This window comes from Eucalyptus grandis, chromosome 11 (assembly GCF_016545825.1).
Source record: "Eucalyptus grandis isolate ANBG69807.140 chromosome 11, ASM1654582v1, whole genome shotgun sequence".
Classification (NCBI taxonomy): Eukaryota; Viridiplantae; Streptophyta; class Magnoliopsida; order Myrtales; family Myrtaceae; genus Eucalyptus; species Eucalyptus grandis.
Window position 1 is genome coordinate 48,681,981 of NC_052622.1, and position 17,619 is coordinate 48,699,599.

The window sequence follows — 17,619 nt, forward strand, 5'->3', positions numbered from 1 at the left end:
GCTTTCCCTTAGATTCTTCCAATGCATTGAATTGAAGCTAAAAGCCGGCTTCACGCGCCCGCTTTGGAGACAAAACTAGGGAAATCTCAGATAATTGTTGAGAGGTCAAGCAGAAACCATAGGCCAGATTGGCAGATTGGACACGTATGAGATCATCCCCATCCACTCGCATAACAATCATCCAAGTGCCCTTAAGGAAATCTGTCCTTTTCTTTATCCACTCTATGGTCGAGTTCAATGAACACCATCGTCCAATGACCGTCTCACAAGTCATCGACTCAAGAAGCTTCATCAGCTTGATATTCGATCGCTCGAAAACAACAGAAGACTTCCCTTCCAAGCCATGTTTACAGTTAAAGATGGTCGACATAACATTGGTCGACATAACATAGTTTGAACTACAAAGTCAAAAGGAGCTTGCATACATTTAAGGAAAAGAGCGACATGGACGCAAGATTGGACATCACCTTATCCCCCCATAAACCCAAGTCAATCAACAGCTTTCTCAAGGCAGATTTAAGAGTACTGGAAGAATCTGCAGAAAACGTGAAGCCATGGAACACCTAACATCAGAGGTGTATCTCAGTCCCACTCCATTGAAACAGAGCTCGGGTCTTCGCAACCTCAGTGGGTCTCTTGGGTCTATTAAACAAGGCGTCGGACTGAAGATACAAAATGAATGGAGACTGTCTAGCCTTTTGACCAAATAAACAGGTGCATAGAATTACAGAATAAGCAACATGAATATCTTTCTCGTCTTCCCTTTTATTTCCAGAACGGCAATGAGAGAATCGAATACAAGTGGCCAGAGAGATCCATTAACAGCAATGTGAAGTTCAGGAAAAGTCTAACTAAAAATTCTGTAGCCCCAAAAGCACAATTAAACATACATCAAAAAATTACCAACAAATGAAGGGGAGGAAACAACAGAGTAAAAGAACAAAAAATAAGAAAGAAAGAACCATCGGATCGATCGCAACCGCATGATTAAGGACAAAACAAGAGACTTAACAGTAGCAGCAGTCCTGTCGAATGGCAATTCCAATTTACCCGGTGATGATGTCAGCCCCGCCTCCAAGCGCACCGCCGTCGTATGTTTCTGGGTCGCCCCAAATTTTCTCGATCAGTGGGAGTGTCCGTACAAATCGTAGGGCGCCCAGAGCAAGTCCAACGGGCACGCCTCTCTCGAGTCGAGCCGGAGCCACGGCTTGCCGGAGCCGGACCAATGCAGGAGGCTGACCGGGCCGGGATGCAGGTCCCGACAGCTGCCCCTGACGTTGTCACCACCTAGCCCGTGCTGGTTCCACCGGTGCTCGATTGGCGCCACGTGCCCGGCGAAGACCAGGAGGAACGGCGGCAGCGAGCCGAGCTCGTAGATGCGATCCCGCTTCTGGATCTCCATCCACCGCTCGATCCTCCTCGTGTACCCCACGCGCCGCCACTTGGTCAGGTCTATCACCATCACCCCCGTGTTGAAGTAGCACGGTGTCCGGCCGGCGAACGCGCCGGCGAGGCGCGAGTTAGACCAGAAGCCCTCCGTGAAGTACTTCGTGAAGTTCGCATGGCAGTACTCCGGCGCGCCGATAGTCCTCGAGCCCAGGCCGGTCGACCACAGCTTCGAGATGTCGTCGACGACCACCAAATCGGAATCCAAGTAAATCACCCTGCTCACGCAGGGCTCGAGCAGATCAGCCAAGTAATTCCTCGCGTAATTGAGAGGCTGTTCGAGCGCTTGCCTCACTGAGGTCGAGATCAAGTCCCGCACGATCTCCGGATCGAAGTAATACACCTCGAACTTCAACTGCGGGAAGGTGGACCGCACTAGGGTTTCGAGTCTGGTCTCCGACACCAGGAAGTGGAAGAAAATGCTCTCGGGGCACTTGGCGTGCTGCAGAATCGAATGCACCGCCGCGATTGACCCGCGCAGGTACTCCAGATCGAGAGTAATCGCGACGTGGACCAGGTTGGGATCGCAGACGCTGGTTCCACCCAATATCGAGGCGTCGACGGAGCTGCATTCATCGGCATTGCGGAATGCGGAGGCTCTCCGGAACGCGAACCGCTCGGGCGAGCCGAGGGCGGCGGAGGCGTCGTCCGCCGGGAACCTGAGGCCGCCGCCGCCGCCGTCGAGGCGGGAGGAGCGAGTGGCGACGGCGGGGGAGAACGACTGGAAAGACGGGGAGAGGACGACCATGACCATCGCGGCGGAGAAGAAGCCGGAGAACCGCAGAATCCAGAGCATCCTAGCAGTGAAGATCCCCCGCCGCTTCCTCTTCTTCGACTTGAAATCAAATCGATCGGCCAGAATCGACGACGAGAGAGACGAGCGCAGGAACGATAGCGTCGCCTTAAGGTCCGCCAGAGCTCTGAGCAGAAAACGAGCGACCCCCAAAAAAAGAAAAAAGAAAAAAAAAACTAATGCCGAATCGGAGCAATCGAATCGGGAGCGGGAGCGAGAGAGAGCGAGAAGAAGAGGAGGAATCGATCTCTTGCTTCCGCTCGCCGCAGCACAATCAAGAGGACCGGGGCGCCCGCGAATCCATCGCCGTGCGAATAAAGCGATCCGGGAGCGGCGCGTGGGGGCCAAGCCGCGGAGGAATGGAATCCATCACGGCGGCGACCGCGCCAAGGCCTCGCAATGCTCGCTCTCTCTCTACCCCTTTCTCTCTCTGCCTGTGCTAAAAGCGCAGAGGACGATAGTGGGAGAAGAGAGAGAGAGAGAGAAAGTCACTGGTGGTGAGATACAGAGAGGCAGGAGAGAGAAGGGCGAAGAAGTTTCTCTCTCTCTCTCTCTCTCTCTGCCTTTCCCTCTCTTGTTTTCTTCCCTTTCCAGCTTTCGTTTCGCGTTTTCCACCATAGAAATCCCCGGCCGACTACTACTCATAAATTATGGATTCCAATTGCAGATTTATTCTCTTCGGTTAACTATGGATATACATATCGCGGATATAAAATGAAAATGGAAATAAATCCGTTCATATAAAAAAAAAAAAAAAGGAAAATGATAGAGCATATAATAATATTAATAACATTATTTTTTTGTTGTCTATATGGGTGCGTATCCTGTTTGGCAGAGCATTGTAGAAGGACCAGCTGTTTCCTCTGTCTTGTGTCATAATGACGTATGTGGGCGGGTAGCCTATACAGGATGCGGACGTAGAAAAGCAAGATAGGAGTGTGTACAAATTTCCGGAACAATTCCAAATAGGACTATTTCAAACAAGGGTGTTACATCACCGGTTCGCTACCTGAAAAAATATTCCAACTGATCATACAAATTAAATTTAAATTAAATTTAAAAAATATATATATAAGGGAATAACACAGGTGGGTGGTTACTGCCCCATCGTCGAAGAGGCGGCAATGAAGGCTAGTGGGGTTGCCGGTGCCTAGGCAAGGGCCACTAGGCATGCGCGAGGGCTCATGGCCCTCACCCAAGTGTCGACAACCTTGCTAGCCTTCACCACCACCCCATCGACAATGGGGTGGTGACCTAGGGGGGAGGGAGAACTCTCCGCTCATGTTTCTCTTTTTTCAATTTTTTTCCGTTTTTTATGAAAATAAAATAAGAAAAAAGAAAAATTTTAAAAGGAGAAATTGCCCTTTATAGCTATAAGTTCAAGCCATTTTTTGAAACTGATATGAATACTTCAAACCCTTATTTGCAATTTTTCCCAAATTTTCTAATAATCATAACTTCGTTATGCACTAATTCCCTAAAAAAAAACCTCAATTTTAAATCAAGTCTTGATATTGCCTTCACAATGTTTTTGTTTAAAAAGGAACCTTAACTTTCACTCTAATCACACATCTACCTACACTAAAAAAAAAAATTGTTATTAATTTTTTTAACGATAACGATATAGAAACTAATTAGAGATTCGTCATAAAAAACTACGTCTTTATCAACAACACCACCTTATATGAAACAACATGATCCTCCTAATATTGATAATCTTGAAAAAAATTGTTACTAATTTTTTAACAACTATCGATAATGAAACCAGTTAGAGATTCGTCATCAAAAACTACGTCTTTATCAACAATACCACCTTATATGAAACAACATGATCCTCCTTATATTTTTGGGTGCGTTGACAAATTTAAAATTAAAGTGAAAATTGGCAATAAAAAAAATCGGGGCAAAATTAGAATTAAATATACAATTGAAAATTTTAGGGAATTAGGTCTATGTTAAAAGTTAAAAAAAAAAAAAAAAACTCTACTTTAGGATATTTGCCTCTAAGTTTCCTGCTAAAAAGAAAAGAAAATTCGAGTATTAAAATAATTAAGGGAAGGCAGAAATTCCGGAGTTAAGAAAAGTAGTTATTGAAAGGGTTAATATTACGAAAAATTTCAAATTAGTACATTTGTAATAAATTTATGTCAAATTAAATTTTGGGTTATCAAAAATTTCAAACGGATACATTTGTGATAAATTAAATCATCACTAATTTTTAGATCATAAAAAAATCTAAATTGATACACGTGTAATAAATTTATTCCAATCTAATATGGATTTTGGCATTGCCATGTTAATCGAGTTATTAACATATGTCATTTAGTTCAGCAATTTCACTATAAAATTTGATGAAAACTAACGAAAGATAAATATTTTGATGAGAAGAAAATGAAGGGTTATCGATTTGGGGTTTTTTGTGATTTAAAAAATAGTTTTGAGTAAATTTATTGCAAGTATACCAGTTTGGGATTTGTTATGAATCAAAATTAATTTATGGTAAATTTATCATAAATATATTATTATACAATTTTTCATGATATTGATGCCTATAGAAATGGTTTTTTTTTTTTTTTTCTAATTTGGAATTTTGTTGAACGAAATTGATAAAGCGAAAACTCTAGAAGCATGCTCGAATTATTTATTGGTTCGGAAATAGGTGCCTTTTTCTAGGCATACAAGGGCGAAGTGGGGGTAGAGTAGGCCTACAATGTATAGTAAAGTGCATCTTCGTTATTTATTCTCATTATTTATTCTGAAGTAGAAAAACATTCAATACCTGTTTACAAATGTTGTCACGTGATCCAATCACGACTATCAGGTCGCGCATAACAACCATTCAATTTCTATTCCAAAATAATATTCCGTTCCAAACTTATTTCGCAACAAAAATCCGTTTGGTGATACAATTTCATTTTTCTATTTTTGAAACAAATTTTTAGTCCATAAATAAATTTGTAACAGAAATGAAAAGGAAAATTTTTTACTTCTTTATTTTCTGAATAGAAATGAGAAATAAAGCCTCTTTTCATCGCTCATCATCCTACTGGATGCTGACACTGATCCCAAATACCATCCACCAGTCGTCAATCATTAGCCACCGCTCTTTGCTGATCATCACCGCCCCCTCAAAAGGAGAAATTTTGTGCCATTGATATTCTAATTCAAGAATGGAAATTTTGCATTGTTATCAAATACAAATTTTTATTCAGAAATTCATCCATAAAATAGAAATAGAAAAATCTATTTTTTATTAAGAAATTAATTTCTAGTCAAAATAGTTATCATTTGTGTCCTTAATTTTTTGTTTTAGTTAATACTTGATGCGGTGGGGTAATTAGGATTTACTCGTGAATTGAAATCTCTTGTTATTGTCTAGATCGGAAGTGATTGATTCCAATATGGATAAATTCTGAATAATAAAAAAAAAAAAGCCGAAATTTATCGAGTCAAAATTGGTTCTCCGTTCTTGAGACTAAGAATCCTAGAACCAATTTGGCCAATTCAAGACTAGATCCAAAGTCAAACCAATCCCCATCAAGTTGGCATGGAACCTATCAAGTTAGACCGGTTCGGTTTGATTTTCAAGTTGAATTGGCTCGATTGCTTGCCTTGCTCCAAATAAAGTAAGATTTTTAACAGTTTGTTTGTGCTATGAATATCATCAAAATGAAAATGATTCATAAGGCAATACTTGATTTCATATGTGATTGGAAAACTAAATACATGAAAATCTCCTATCTAGTTTTACCATTTGGAAATTCCATCTTCAATTGGTTCTTCTATATTTAGTAATTTTTTTGTCTTGTTTAAGTTTAGAGTTAATATCATGGAAAATCCCAAACCAGTACTTATTTGACAAATTTATCAAAAACTAATTTTTAGATCACAAAAGATTTTAAACTTATACACACGTGGAAAAATTACCTCATACTAATTTTTGGATCACCAAAACCTACAAATTATACACACATGATACATTTGCTCTTTATTAGCTTCGTCTTCCTAATTAGGCGTAAGGTCTCATTCAAGTACACTTTTATTTTTGATAATCTTCTCGCCTTCAATTTTTTTTCTGTGCTTGTTTGCCTAACTTATCCAAATAAGGATGTTCAATGGCTTCAATTAGAAAAGGGTTGATTGGGTATTCCATTCCTCGGCTGTTAATTTCCCACGCTATGAGTCTGAGACAGCACAATTTGAAAAGAAATAAAATCACTATAGCTTGGGCTTTTTAATGTTCATAGTAACATCTTTTTTTTCTTTTTTTTTTTAATGTTCGAAGTAATTCATTGTCTAGCCGTAGTGGATATTTTTCGATTAATCTAAGTTAAAAAAGAAAAGAAAAAAAAAAGGAAACTATCGCTGCACCAACGGGGAATTGACGGAACTTTCTTATTTTAGATATATATTGGTTATAGACATCGTATATGTAAATAATCCCTTATCCCATCACTATCCTAATCCTAGTTTAGGAGCTCATGTTCGCCATGGGTTTTATATTTAAAGATGTATTGGAAAACTATGAACGTTCGGTCTTAATAGTATTTTTTAGAGTTATGACAATAATTATGAAACTAATAAACACAAGGAAATATTAAGCTCCGGGTTCTTTATGTATGAAATTGCTCTAAGTTATAATTCACAAAACTGAGTTTCTCATGAATTATTTTTCTGGTCAATTCAATTGTTCATTTTCTTCCGTGTAAGCATTTTGCTTAAAGTGCCATTAACTCTAATTTTGTATCTTACAGAATGTTTTATTAGATAGAATCGGAGTAATTTCACTCACATATCGTGCAAGATAAAATCAATTTTACTTGAATTTATGAGCATTGATATTTTCTCATTCTCGTACAGTTAATTTAACTATTCGTAATTTTTTATTTTTATCCCATTGGATGTGATATATATAATCAAATCAATATTTTAAAATACAAATTTCTTGAAATATCCTCATTTATAAAGCCGATTACTACTTATTTCTTGTAGCTTTTTCTCCAAATGTCATTATATCCAAATGCAGTTAATGTTTAAAAAATCATTTTTAGTATCTAATATCAAGATATTTTCCTACTACAATTTTCTTTTTCGCTTGAGAAAGCTCTTCAAAAATTTTATTTGTAGGGGAAAGAAATTCCATTACATATGCAAAAGTCAACTTTAGTATAATACTGATACAATACTACTTATCTCTTAATTTAAAAAAAAAATTTCTCGATCTCATGGGTCATTCATAAAGATGTTTTCTTCTAAACTTTCACTTTTTCTTGGATAACTTGGGCTCATTTTATTTCGAGAAAAATGAATAATTTGTAAAATATTTTCATTAAAATGATAGCTTATAACACTTGAAATTATTATTTGATCATAAATATTTTCATTATCAATAATAATTTATGTTTAAACATTTTCATGGACAAAAAAAAAAAAATTCATCTATTTATTTTTATAAGAGATATAAGTGATTATTTTTAAGAAAATATTTTCCAAAACATTCGTTTTCATTAAATAAATCAACCTTAAAGTTTCATTTGAAAAAGGAAATACTACCTTCATCAAAATGCAATGCATTCAATGTGCAAAAGTCACTTTTTAAGTGTAATGCATATTATATTAGATTAGATCAGATGATGCCACAAGCACAATCAATTTACTTATTGTCTTATTTTCATAGTGTGAATTATTTAGACATTTCGTTGTTCTGTCACTAGAATGTCCATTTTACTTTATACATACATTCAACTATCAACATGGTAGCTTTTGTCATCTATCCTTTTGTACTGTATTGATTGCCCACTGATTGCATTAGAAGTCTTAAAATTTTTGTATGGAATGTGATTGAGTTATAAACTTTTAATTGATTATATTGTGCCATAATCATTATCAAAGATGCAATTTACTGAACAGTATTCCAAAGTATTTATATAGGACTTGAAATGAGCTATTTAATGCCTTTAAATTTCCCCTTTCTATGAGGTTTTAGGACTAGGTTGCACCTTTTAAGAAATATTTAGGACTCCATTAGGTTAATTAAAAGGCTTACGATTCAAATTACACTTTCTAACTAAAAAGTTTAGGACCTTATTACAACAATAAAAAAATTTCATAAGTTATTTGCATTCTTTATATGAAATTAATTTTAAGTTAAGATACGTTCGTCAATTGAAATCTCGAACTTATGTCTTGTTAAAAAAGAATAAAGTTGAATTGAATCGTAAGATTTGGTAAAGTGCCTCAAATTAGTGTTTTGTAACATAGACATCCTAAAAATTCATGGAGGTTGTTATAAAATAAAAAATTTTGAGCAAGAATAATAATTTAGGGAAAAGAATTTTAAGTTCAAGTATATGTGATGATTCCTATGCAAAAGTGTAACTTTTGTTGTTGAAGGAAAATAAAGAGATATATCCAGGTATAAATTGCATATCTTTATATGTTGTTTCATTTATCTCTTGCATGCAAAATTTACTTTTACGAACTACACTATAAAAAAAAATCACATTTTTTTATATATAAACATATACATAGATATAAAGTTAGCGAATCAATAGATTCATTCATGTTTAGAAAATTAGCGATTCATCTAATAAATACGCATGGCTAAGTACTACAATTGATCTAATCATACATACGAATTGCAAATCCTAGAACAAAAAATTTAAGATTTCCGATGCAATCTTGCAATTTTTTTGCGTTCAATCCAGTACCTAAATAGAAAAGCACTTGATTGAAAAATGGGTAAAAATGAAGGTATTTATAGCGTCAGCGTACCATAAAAAGATTAGCTAAAATTTCCTTTAGTGAAAAGACATAATAAAAAGTATGCACAGGACTAAATAAAAAGTTGATTTTTAGAGTTCACAGGACTAAATTGGAACCCCAATTATTATCTAGACACGTCTGTCCTGTCGTGATGGGACCCACAGAATCTATGGACCCCATCGGCGCTTCTCATCTTGTCATGTTGTGGACCCTTTCGCACAGCGCGAAGAAAAACTGAAACGTAAAAATAAAAGCGTGTCATTGCTGAGCAGTTTATTTTTGTTATGGAAAATGGTTAAAAATCGAATATAAAAATTAAATTGTCCCAGTCAAAATTCAGAATATTATTCCAAATTTCTTTAAAAATTATGAAAATATCATATACAAATCCACTGATAAACATTCGAGTATTAGAAAAGTTTAGAGAAATGACATAAATAATTTATAAACTTTAATTTAATATGCAATATCGTCATTACATTTTTATTTATTTGATGCGATCCTTAAATTTTAAACTAATGTATATTATCATCCATAAATTTTTAATTTATCTAAATATGGTGTAAATGTTCAATCTAGTTTGGAGATTATATGAAAATGTTTAATATTCTCTTTTAATTTTTATCAAAAGCTTATGGATCATATTGACTAAATTAAAAATTGAAAGACAATAAGATATATTGAGTTAAAATTTTTTGATTAATAATTTAAGAATAATATTATATATTAAGTCAAAATTTATAGACTATTTATATAATCATTTTAAGAACGTGAGGAGTTTCGAATTTGAAGGGTCAAATTAATTGAGAAAAAAGAAAAGAAATCAGTCCGGATGGGTCTTCATCGGTAATCACGCAAAGAGACGGACCGAATGGGAAAAGAACAGAAAAATATGTGCTCCAAAAAGGGCAGAAAAAAAGGTAACTCTGCGCACCGAAAAGAAAGCACCTCATCAGAAAACATCAGAGCAGCAGGCGCAGCAGGCGCAGCAGCAGCAGCAGCGGCATCGAGCGCGATAGCTGTGGAGGGAAGACCAGCGTCGGGGTCAGACCATTAAGATTGCGCCAGCTAGCAGGTGTTTGGGCAAGCCTCGCGGTCTCAGCGAGGACGAGCCCCTTCCTCCTGCAGGCGTACGGTGCACCTGCGGTGCGCGGAACAGCTGTTAAATTCGCTCAGGCAGGCTTTACTCCCCTCCCCTAGGCGACGCAGCGGCAGATTGCTGCTCTCGTCCGTACGCCTCAAGGCCCTAGCCTTCCAGCCTGGCACGCACTGTCCAAACCTTTCATTTTCCGGATAATTCCAAGCATGCTCCCGAAACGAAGTGAAAAAAGAAAAAAAAGAAAACGCAGAAATATTTTTTGTCCTTTTGTTTTGTTTTTTTCCCTCTTTCTGTCGGAGCATTCACTTGGGGAAACTCCACGTACGGCCGGTCTGCAGTCTTTCAATCGAGTCTAATTACCTTAAATGCGCGATCTAATATTTCCATCGCCCGGTAGAAAATTCTGAATATTTGTCTAAGGTATACATGTGACCCTTTAGTTTTCGCTATTAAGAAGCTGTAAAGAGTTTTAAATTAACCCATGGAAGTAATAATCGAAATACTTTGTTATTATTTAGACCCGGTTATCCGTACAGTGATTTACAAATATATATATTTTTTGTGATGGACTTAATCCAAACATCAAATTAGGTTAGACGATAGCGCCACAATCTAGTAGGACTTACCCAATTAACACCTCCATGACGCCACTTTACCAAAAAAAAAAAAAAAAATCACCTCCATGACGCCAAGTAATGATCTCTATTTTTCTTTAAAAACTGCTTTTGAAAGCAACATCTGATTTAGGGGTTTTCAAGTGCCTTTTTTTTTATTTTTTTCTAAACCACCTCCTTAAGGTGGCTTTAGGATTTTAGGGGAACTATTACTTGAGGGACAGAGGGAAGCTCTTTCATGAACAGAGAACATTGTGGACAAAATCTTGCTCTCAGCATGTTGTGTTTGAAGGGAATGGTTGTACTCGAAGGTAAGGCAGCTTGATGGGGTTCAATTGGTCGACAAAATTTAAATTGTGGAACTGAGTCTTGCTTCATTCGCAATCTTCTTCTGCTGCTTATGGAACGGGGAATACATAAATTCCCCCAAAGCGCCATATTCATTTTCAATAGGATTATAATTCAATTCACTGATGATGTGAGGAACTTCTTAATGAATTCATCTTTATTCAGAGGAAAACCCAAAAGGAAAGAAACAAACCTCTTAACTTGTCGTGAAAACATTCTCTCAATACATGTCAGATACTAAAAATAAAAGTATGTCTCTCTTTTCTTTTTACCTTTTTTCCCACAAAAGTTTCCCTCTATTTCTATCTCTATCATGTAATTAGGGGTGGGGGTTTCCAGTCTAGAACTTGGAATAAGAGAACTAGACCGGATTGGTTCCAGAGTATCCAAGGTTAGTTTTAGATTCTACTTAGAAGAACCCTTTTGCTACTTAAATCTAAATTGATTTGTTGAAGCCAAATTAAAGATATGGACTATTAATAACTAGATATAGCCATGAGTCATTGTGAAGTTGTGGTGCACTTAAAAGGTTTAGAAAACTAGATAACTTCAATCAATTTTTTCCGTGCCAAAATTAGAAAAACAAAAAATAAATAAAATGGAGAAGTTAGGCCTAACTAAAAATGAAAAAAAATAAAGAAATTGGCTGGCTTTTGGGTAGACAGTATAACTTATGATAAGGTAGATTCCATATTCTAAGATATATAAGGTACATTCCAAATTTCAAGAAATGAGGAACTTGTTCCAATTAACTGGTTCCAAATTCTAGGTGAAACTTAGATGGCACTTGGAACTAGCTCACCCTCACATGCAGTTATTCCTGGCTAAATTCAATCTAATTGAATATCCTCTTGATAAGTTGGTGAAAAATACAAAGATTGTTAGACTTATTGTCAAATATTATACCCTAGGTTATGTTTGGAAATGGTGTCAAAAGAAAAATAGGAGAGAAAATTTTTATTTAAAAAAAATAAATAAATTCCCTCCTCTTTTACGCTCATAATTTATGTTGCGGATTACAAATTTATACGGGAAAAGAACGATTCTGTTTTGAGAATCTTTCATACATGCCTCGTCCTAATTTCAATCGATCGTATTCTGCTTCTTTACGCTAGTTCCCTTATATATTTGTCCCGCAACCTCCAACCTTCACATCAGCCTTTCTGTAAAAGATGGCGATGGCTTATTCTAACAGCTAAGCTTAACGTGTTCCATTGAAACAAACCAGGGAAACCAACATGCTCCATTGCATCGAGTCAATGTCGAAGATAATGACATCGAATTTGTCAAAATTTGGAGAGAGAAAGCGGCATGAAGTAGCTAGTTTCATGTACACACACTTGAAGATAGTGTTATAGATGATAGCACATCGAAGAATGTGTAATTCTTGAGTACCCAATTGATGTTTGGGATATTTTGGTCGAGTTAAAATGTTCGGCTCCCTTTTTATTTCCGAAAAGGGTTTCATACTATATGCTTATTGAGAAGGTTAGTTTGAAGGGTCCTCTTTCACTCGTAAGAGTTTTATGTCATCAAGGGATGACTGGGTACATGCGCATGCTTATCATTTCAATGTGAACAAGAATTTAACGTATTCAATTGATTATAAAATAACAAGTACAAAATAAAGTTGAATTTTGATTGCTATCAATTATAAAGATTTATTATTGACGAGCAACAATAATTGCACCTATTAAAGCAACTAAAAGAATTATGGAAATGAGTTTTTTTTTGGTCAACATGCAACCTATCGATGCAACCTATCAATGCAACTAAAAGAGCTATGGCAATGAGTTTAAATGGAAGAAAAAAATATGTTAATTAACGAACTCCGATTTGTTGACATAACCTATCGAATCTTGTTTGGTTATCTGGTTTGACTTTATCATTGTGAGTACAAACACAAATGCATATAAGTACTCATGTAAATGCTTCCTAAAGGAAGGATAGTGACGGATATTTGGAATTTTTTATAACGTTCCAAATTTAATAGGCAACTTATAGAAGGTCTACTGAGGCCGGTTGAAAGAAAGTTTACTTTGATATGGGATAAATGAAACATGACGCATTGATAGAGTGACTTTCCAATCGTTTGGCCAGAAAGTGTGTTTTAAAAATCGGTCGAATGTTGAGAACCTATTAAATATTGGTCTTCCCTTCAAAGCACCACGCAAGAGTTTTTCTAGAGATGCGGCTTGGTAGCCACGACTGCGGGATCGAGCTGAAACTATATTTCTCGTCACCGTTGAAACTTGAAAGTGCGCGTGGCCGGCGATTCGAGTTGGAAGTAAAAGTCATCGAAAGGTGGTGGGCGGCTCTCCGTCGGAACATGCTATCGTGCTCCTTTTTTGATGTACCCGGATGCATGTGAACCCGATGCGTCGGGCGTGCACCCAATAATTGGGTGGAGATCACGTCACGCTTCTCCATCTTGAAGTTGGCGTGGGGCGCGACGCCATTTTCTGACATGAAAATGGAAAATAAGGAACGTTTGGCGGGCACCGAAAGGTAGCCGTTGGCTTCCTCGTCGGTCGCCATTTTTGACTCACAGGAACAGGAGGAGAAGCGTGCGGCGTCGTCTGCGCGAGGGGCAGCGATCCAGGGAAAAAGCGAAGGGGTCGAGAGTTGACGTTGCATCCCCACTTCGCTTCGCTAGCCGTTGGGCAGTGCGTAGTCGCTGACGTCGTATTCGGACCGATGCTGCTTACTGCTATTATTATGTATTGATAATGTCTCGATCGGAAATCGTATGCGCAGTGCTATTTATTATTCGAGGAGGAGGAAATCTTAGCATTAACTCTGGAAAGTTGGGCATGCGCGACTCAAAACATATCAATGAAATTTATAGTAATAGGAAAATTCATCATATTGTGAGGTTCAAGGCCCTCCACTACTTCTTTTCTAAAAGACACGAAGTGCTTATTATTGAGTTAGACAACTTGTAACTAGTCAAAGCCATGAACAGTTCAGAACAATTGAGTTGGGAGACTCAACCTCTTTTTAGTAAGTGTAAGGAAAAAATGAGAGCTTTTTCAAATGTTCGGATAATCATTGCTTTAGAGAGGCCAACCTTATTGCAAATTGAATGGTTAAAACTCACAAGAAAAATTACTTATCTCTGAATTGGGTTTTGTCCCTTCCTCAAACTTTGTTGGACCTTTTATGTAATGATGCCCATTTACTGGGTCTCTCGTTTTTGTTGTTTTTGTTTAGTAAATGAAATATTAAACCCCCCAAAAAAAAAGTCCCTCAATCGCCCACAAAAAGGACCATTTAACTCTTTTAACGCGTTTGGGCAAAAAACTCCTTAACATGGGTAACTCCACTTTGTACATTTTCTGAGGCAGACTACCAATCAGGCATTTTAGAAAAGGGAAGGGAACTTCTCACCGAAGGAGGCGGGAAGCTACCGTTGCAAGGTTGATAGATAAATATATTAAATATATAGAACAATCGAGGCGCTCGTTGGAACAAATTGAGCGTACTTCTTCCCGACGGAGACCCACCGGTTGGATATATGGATGGAGAAAACTGGTCTCTTTGATTGGAGAGTTGAAGAAAGAGCTCGTTCAGCCTGATAATCTATGAATGACCGATAATTGTTTATTTCCGAACTCGCTATATTGATCAAGCACAGCCATCTCTACTGGATTCGTATGAGTTTTATTGGTTTTTTTTTGGGTAAAAAAAAATAGTATAGTTACAACGACAACGCGATTTGGGGGATTCAATAACTATGCAACTCCTAATGTCACACTTCCTCGCTTGTCTTTGGATTAATTGTATGATGTGGCCATGATTTGCATCTCGGGTCAGGCATAATTTATATATGAAGAGAAGTAATGAGTCATATATGATATTTACATGTGTATAGTCGGTTAGATACAATTTTTTAGTACCTTAAAATTTGAAGGGAAAAAAAGGAAAAAAAAAGGTTTGTCTGAATTATGAGGGTAAACAAATCGGGTGATTCTTCTAAGCGAAGGGAAAGCTTTAAAAAAAATCAAGTGCCTCCCTCCCACTCGGCAGCGGGAGGCTTGTTGCTCACTTCATATCCATTGACGAAGTCCGTAAGTGTCGCCTGGTCAATAACCCCCAAATTCTGACCAAAAATTAAATAAATAAATAATCCCCCACCCCAAAAAAAATATAAAAAAATTTCCAGATTATTATTCATTTCTACTTATAATTGATAAACTATCAGGCCAGCGGCATGCAATATTTATTTTGCTATTATTAATGGGTCAACGCGTACTCATACATCTCAATATTTTACCCTAAATAATTTAAGTAGTTTAATTCCTTTTCCTTATCGCTAAAACGATCGGAGTCTAGCGTGCACTCTCAATTCCCGTTCCTAGTTCCTACTAAATGCAATTTTTTTTTGTGAATTTCCTGTTTCCGACATATAGATGACTAGCCTTTCATTGGCATTTCACCTTTGCTGCTCAGGAAAGATATACGAACTCCAATGCATTCCTTCTACTTGTTTTTATCCTTTTCTTTTTCTTCACTTGGACTTCATTCCTTTTCTTCTAAAGCAACCTTTGCCGGCTTCCGCTTTTTATTGTCTTCTTGGAGGAAGAATAATTAGGTAAAAAAATCAAACATGATAAGAAACACGGCCATTGTCCACACGAGCAATGTATTACGCATTCATCGCTTGACGATTAATATGCGGAAAAAATTGACTACAAAGCTAACTTTGAATACCTGCCTCACCCATCCCTAATAAATATTTATAATAAGGATGATTTTGCATAAACGGCGGACCAACCTGATAATAATCCTGCGAATATAATACCAACCCAAATCAAATTGACTAAGGAACTACTTCGATCCGATTCACCCGTGTCTACGATTGACTTGTTAGAAAATAGAGAGTAGCGATGAATTAGGTTGAGCATTGATGGTCGAGCAACGTTGCGGGTATCTTGCGGCTATAATGCTTCGTTATAACTTCCAAATTTAATAATCTCTCTTCCTCTCTCTCCTCAAAATTGGATCCAACCTGCAAAGGAATTATTAAAACCGAAAAGACTGATGCAACTATTTTGGATTTTGGTACGATCAATTCTCAATGAGCTTTTGTTTTTTACTGAAATCCCTGACATTTGGGGGCTTTGACGCAATATGATAACACCACTTGAACTTTGGGCTGTTTGTTTGGGTTTTTGAAGAATGCATTTTTGGGTGGATGAGGTTTTTCGAAATGTAAATATCGTTTGATAAAATTTACATTGACATACAACTTTGGTCAAAAATACCGTTTGGTAAAATTTACACTTGTAAATAAATTTTATTAAATTAAAAAAAAAAAAAAATATTTATATTTTTTTAAAGTTTGGCCACCGAACTATCGGATCTAGTGGCGGGATGGTCGGATATGGCCCTTGAACGGTCGCCGAGGTTGGGCGACCCCAGGCGACGGCCGCCTGAGGTCGCCCAACCTTCGACGGCCGCTTGGGTTGTGTGACCCAAGTGTCGCCTAAGGTCTGGCGATGGTCACTAGGGTCAAGCGACCCTCAGGCGGCGGTCGCTGGCGCGCGCAACCCTTTGGCCAGCGGTTGTTGGCCTTCGTGCGGTGATTTTTCTTGCATATGAATAGTAACCGCGAAGTGAACAGTAATCGAAACTTGCATTTTGAAAATGAAAGTTCCCAAAGGACCTCAAGACCTACTTTGGATTAAGAGTCCTTAGAGTCATTTGGAGATGCAACTGCATCTTGCCAAAGTCGCCCAAAAAATCGAACGAAACAAGTTTGCATTTGGCTAAGAGATTTTAGAGTCTCAAAGCCCATTCCCAAAGCTGAACCAAACAGGGCCTTTATATTAGGTTAGCACATTCGGGTTAATTTGGTGTCGAATCCTGAGTCATGTTAATGATTAGGGTCGTGTTCGTGCTCAACCCGTTAGATAAATCCCTAACCTCCATTATGAAAAGACCATTTGGGGGACTTTGACGTGATATGACAACACAACTTGAACATTATATGAAGTTAACATGTTTAGGTCAATTTTGTATCGAATCCCGAGTCATGTTAATGACTGGGGTCATGTTCATGTTCAACTTGTCAGATACACTATTGATCTATATAACCTGTCTAAATTAATAAGTTAGTGATGGCACTATTTTTTATTTTTCATGCTACTCGCCATTACGATTTAAATCGACAATAATTCATTGACTATAGTTTTTTTTTTATAAATTTAATTTGATGATATTTCATGGATGAATTATAGCAATTTTGCAAATTGATTTTATAAAAAAAAATCAAGTATATTTCGTGTCGATTTTGTGTCGGTGGGCTGGTTTCGTGTTGCCAGATTAATTTCGTCTCATAGCAAGTTATGCAATAGCGTTAACTCTTCAATCCATTATCTAGTTGTGTTACATGGATCGAATAGCATCAATCCATTTGTTTTCCGGATCGTATTCAAATCAAGTAGTCTTTCTTCAAACCAAAAGGAATCGACGCGATTGAATCGTGTTGCTTTCAGTCCAACCTGTTTTGTATCACACTTTTGCCGACACGACACGGATACGGATCCGAA

General features: G+C 37.3%; 1 protein-coding gene across 1 annotated transcript; it reads right to left on the minus strand.

Annotated features, from left to right (window-relative positions):
- Positions 1-724: 724 nt before the first annotated feature.
- LOC104426790 (probable galacturonosyltransferase-like 7) lies at positions 725-2,872 on the minus strand. Its single transcript, XM_010039951.3, has one exon. The coding sequence runs from the start codon at positions 2,240-2,242 to the stop codon at positions 1,124-1,126; it is 1,119 nt and encodes a 372-aa protein (XP_010038253.1). The 5' UTR covers positions 2,243-2,872; the 3' UTR covers positions 725-1,123.
- Between the last annotated feature and the right edge of the window lie 14,747 nt (positions 2,873-17,619).

Coding starts and splice junctions, on each gene's coding strand:
- LOC104426790 (XM_010039951.3), bottom strand. CDS start 2,242: ATGCTCTGGATTCTGCGGTTCTCCGGCTTCTTCTCCGCCGCGATGGTC.